General features: G+C 26.7%; 1 protein-coding gene across 1 annotated transcript; it reads right to left on the minus strand.

Annotated features, from left to right (window-relative positions):
• Positions 1-597: 597 nt before the first annotated feature.
• Positions 598-3,759, minus strand: LOC111883689 (WAT1-related protein At4g30420). Its single transcript, XM_023880010.3, has 7 exons — positions 3,525-3,759; positions 3,281-3,349; positions 3,029-3,145; positions 2,726-2,966; positions 2,324-2,482; positions 1,898-2,049; positions 598-894 (listed from the first exon to the last, which is right to left on the minus strand). The coding sequence occupies exons 1-7, from the start codon at positions 3,701-3,703 to the stop codon at positions 717-719; spliced, it is 1,095 nt and encodes a 364-aa protein (XP_023735778.1). The 5' UTR covers positions 3,704-3,759; the 3' UTR covers positions 598-716.
• Between the last annotated feature and the right edge of the window lie 780 nt (positions 3,760-4,539).

Consider the following 4,539-nt stretch of genomic DNA (forward strand, 5'->3'; position numbering starts at 1 on the left):
ATTAATAAACATAAGTTAATTTTTTTTAAGTTGTAGTGTTTAATTAGTTTAATGTTGAAATCGTAAATACATATAAATTAGAAACTCTTGAATTGTAGTGATTATTTTTAGTTAAAAAGACCTTTGGGTTCTAGTGAATGTTTAAAATGAATATGATGTAAAGAAAATGGCATCTGTTATAATATATTATAGATATAAAAATAGATATAGATATTGATGTAGATGTGGATGTAGAATGATTTGTACACAATAGTTTTTTGCTATACACAATAATCCATGCAATATATGACTGTACAATACAACATTTTAAAGCACCATTATTGTGTATGGAGAAAAAATTGTTGTGTACGGATCAGCTCCCATATAGATATAGAAGTAGATGTACGTTTGCTTTATTAATAAACTTATAAAGTATTGAATTGCATATTGTTGCATACATGAGTAGTTAACCAAAGACGGTTTGAATTACTTACATGTTGAAACTTAATTACTATTTACTTAGCGACGTTGTCCCCAAGTCTATAAACGTTTAATTAATATAGCAAATAAATTACTATTCTCAAAAAAAAAAAAATAATAAAGGGGAAAAAAGGAGAATGAGATAAATGAAAATCTTAGGCATAAGTTCTTTAATTTTAACATGTTGTTATTGTACATATATATGTGTTAGCAATGCCCTTAATAGGTGCTACATGACCTGTTTACCCTTTTGTTATTTATTTGATCAAAAAGGGCTCTGCTAAGTTGGATCCATCAACCAAAACTTGAACAATCTTGATTTGATCGTTTTCTAATATCTTCTTCTCTTCTGCTTCTTTCAACATTTCTACATCCTTGGCCTTTCCCCATAGTACGACATACAAACCAATTATTATTCCAAATGCACCTATCACACTAAAGTGCGAAAATGCAAGTTTAGTCGGTAGAAAGAAAAAAATCAAAACTTGTTAGATATGATATAATTTACAGTAGTATCATGTTTAAATATAGATAATAGTGCATTTTTGGTTTATGAAAAAAAAAACATAATATATTCATGGAAACGAATATGTAAAAATTAGAAAATAATTTTGAAAAAAAAATCGACTTTTTAAAAACAGAAAATCTTTATATATATATATATATATATATATATATATATATATATATATATATATATATATATATATATATATATATATATATATAAAAGTAAGTTCAAATAAAAACAGTAATTATTGAGACATCGTAAAAACATTACTTATATTTTATTATTCTATAATGAATTTTAGATATGTGTATTTTTTGAAGTAATTCTAAATATGAATATATTTAGAAGTAATTCTATAATGAATTTTTGAAGTAATTATATATATATATATATATATATATATATATATATATATATATATATATATATATATATATATATATATATATATATATAATTTAAAAAAATAAATTTTAGAAAAACGACTTTGCAAGAAACAAAATTGTAAAACCAATATAAAAAGGTTGTAAAAACGAGGTAAGAGAATTTGTTGTAATTAAAAAAAATTAAAAAAATGTAAAAACAAAGTTAAAAAAAAACGTTTAGAGGGATCACAAAAGTAATTGAATCAGATTCTTTTTTATGGGTTGCAAATTGTAGGCATTTAAATTCGAACATAAAAAAATTAAAAACAAAAATAAATAACGTGAAGTGCAGCGCGTACTTCTCACGAGTATATGTGTCAAATGTTGCATCAAATAAGTTAGCAATGTGTTATATATAATCGTAACTAAATTACAACTGGTGTTTTTTTTTTCTTCTAAGCAGACGTTGATAATATTAATTAGCATGTCACAAAAGCATGTTAATTTTTTGGTGAAAAAACTGTGTAGCAATAATTTCAAAGTTTTTTCTACTTCCACTTGCCTTCCAATGTATATCTGTTCTTGTAAAAATATAGAAGCAAAGATGGTGACAATGATTGTGTTTAAAGGATTGAACATTGCTGAAAATACCGGACCCCTCCTTTCGATAACCCATGCTTGTGCAAATATGGAAATCCCCGAACCAACAATTCCCTAATTATTATTTGTAACCTCGTTACAAATACAGTTTAATCTTAATATTTCAGACATAAAAAAGAAAATGTTATTTTGAATTATATTAAGAATAGAGAAATTAAATATTTTTATACTTAATCTTTTTATCCATCCTCCTTACCACTTTTAGATGATGACAAGTCTAGTAAAATGTTATTAGTTTTATTAAATATGATAATCATCACAATTATATAGTAAGATGGTAGGGGATAAAAATAGTAAAATATTTAATTTCTCTTATATTAATAATTACCGCATATAAACAAGTTCCAAGTTGAAAATACGATTTAATTTTCCAAGCCTCCAAGTATGGATCTGTAAACAATGTAACAAATCCACATTGCATCGTCCCAATAAAACACATCCAAGCCGATAAAGATAAGTGGTCAGGGTAGATTCTAGTGACCGGTACCTATATATATGTAAATGATCTTGTAAACTTATAATAACATGTAAAAACACATAAACCTTAAGTTCGTTATATTTTTACACAATAAATTTGGTTTGTTGGCAACTTAAAGACAATTTAAACAGTTTGTTTCGTAAAATCAGTAATAACCTTTTACAAATCTCAAATCAATGTATAATTAATTTTTATTTTTTATTTTTTGCATGACATGCATTTCATTATATAGTGTTAGATATATATACCAACCTGAATTATCAACCAAAAGGACCAGCAACAACAGCCAACAAAGAGACATAAACAACCCACAAGCCAAAGATTATCTCTTCCAATTGGATTTATAACCAAAAGTGAATTTGATGAAGGCAACTGTTCATTTAGAAGCTTGGGGCCTTTGATGAGTGACATTGTAATTGCACCAGTGACACACACAACTGTCCCTAATATTTTGGCAATGGTTCTGAAGCTTCTAATATCGATTGGCTCAAATCTAAAATGAAAATAAAATAACTTAATGTGTGACTTAATTTGTATATTAATTTAGTTATATACCCAACAATGGATGCTGCAACAAAGGTGATGGCTGGAATAATATTAGCCAAAGCACTTGCTGCTGATGATGAAGCCAAGTACATGCCTTCATATTGAATCATTTGGTTGCCTGTTACTCTGCAACAAAGAATACAAGTATTTTTGAACAAAAATAATACATAATTAATTATTATATGGTTAAAATAATTTGTAGCAACTTATGGGTTTGGCTCCTTTTATATTAAAAAAACGTCTAACAAAAGAATAATTTACCCGATTAAGGCTGCAATGAAGATCAAGGAGAAGCTCTTCCATCCCATAGAACTATTCTTTGTTTTGGTCCTACGATACATGAACAAGTATCAAAATTTGAAATCTTGCTATATGATAAACTATGAGATGGTTTAGATATATAGGTGGGGTTTACATATATTTCATAAAACTAACAAAAAAGAAAATTATATTTTGAGAAGAAGTTTATAAATGATGGAGCAATTAAGATTATGTTAGAAACTACCTAAAAAAGTAAGCAATAGGAGTGATGAACAAAGTTCCGAAAGCTTGTCTATAGAAAACAAAAACTCTTGGGCTCAATCCTTGCAAGAGAGAAGCTCTCGCAGATACTGACAATGCTGCATATGTAAACTGCAACACCAACATAACTATCACTGGCTTGTAATACTCTATCCACCCCATTGAAGCTTATTGAGCTTGTAAAGTTGGCTTGTTACTCCACAATATGAAACTTTGGTGTCTACTAAGGACCCTTTAAATACTCACAATTACAAAGAGGTGATATGGTATTTGACACTTGGGTACCTATTCTCTAACCTTTTGCAATTTTAGTCCCTTGATTGACCTTCCATGTGGGCCTTACGACGGATTGACTAAGATGAAAATGTTTAACATTTTTTTTTCTCAGTCCATACTAGTTTTGAATACCAAAAATTTCTTGATTTAAAATACAAAAGTTTGATGAAGACTACATCTTCTTGCCATCAAATCAGGATTTAGTGTTGGGAAATGTAACACAAAATGTTCATATTTGAATATAGAAAAAGTGTAAAAAGATGTTAAAATATAATAAAAATGTAAAGGCATTTGAAAAGTTATACCATTAGTTTTAAAAATGGCAAATCGCATATTTGTTTAAACAAAAGGAAAATTGAGTATAATCATATGTTTTATGGGACCCTAGTAAGTAGTATCCGGATAGATGTTAGTTAAAATGGTTTATTTTGAAAAGATTTATTACTTATTTAATATATTTATTAACATCTTTTTTTTTTCTTTCAGTTTTCAATTAATCCAACAATCTTCCCTAATAAATGAAGGGTTTTTTTTGCCACTTGTCACATTTTTATTCAATTTGCCAAATATCATTTTATGGTTATTTTGAATTATTTTTTTTTCACATGTTATTTTATTAAACTTCATATAATATTTTAATGTAATAATTACAATAAATGTAGTAATAAATGAATATTAATTTCACTAATAACTTATTTTTTAATTTCAAAATTCTTAAAATT

This window comes from Lactuca sativa, chromosome 5 (genome assembly GCF_002870075.4).
Source record: "Lactuca sativa cultivar Salinas chromosome 5, Lsat_Salinas_v11, whole genome shotgun sequence".
Classification (NCBI taxonomy): Eukaryota; Viridiplantae; Streptophyta; class Magnoliopsida; order Asterales; family Asteraceae; genus Lactuca; species Lactuca sativa.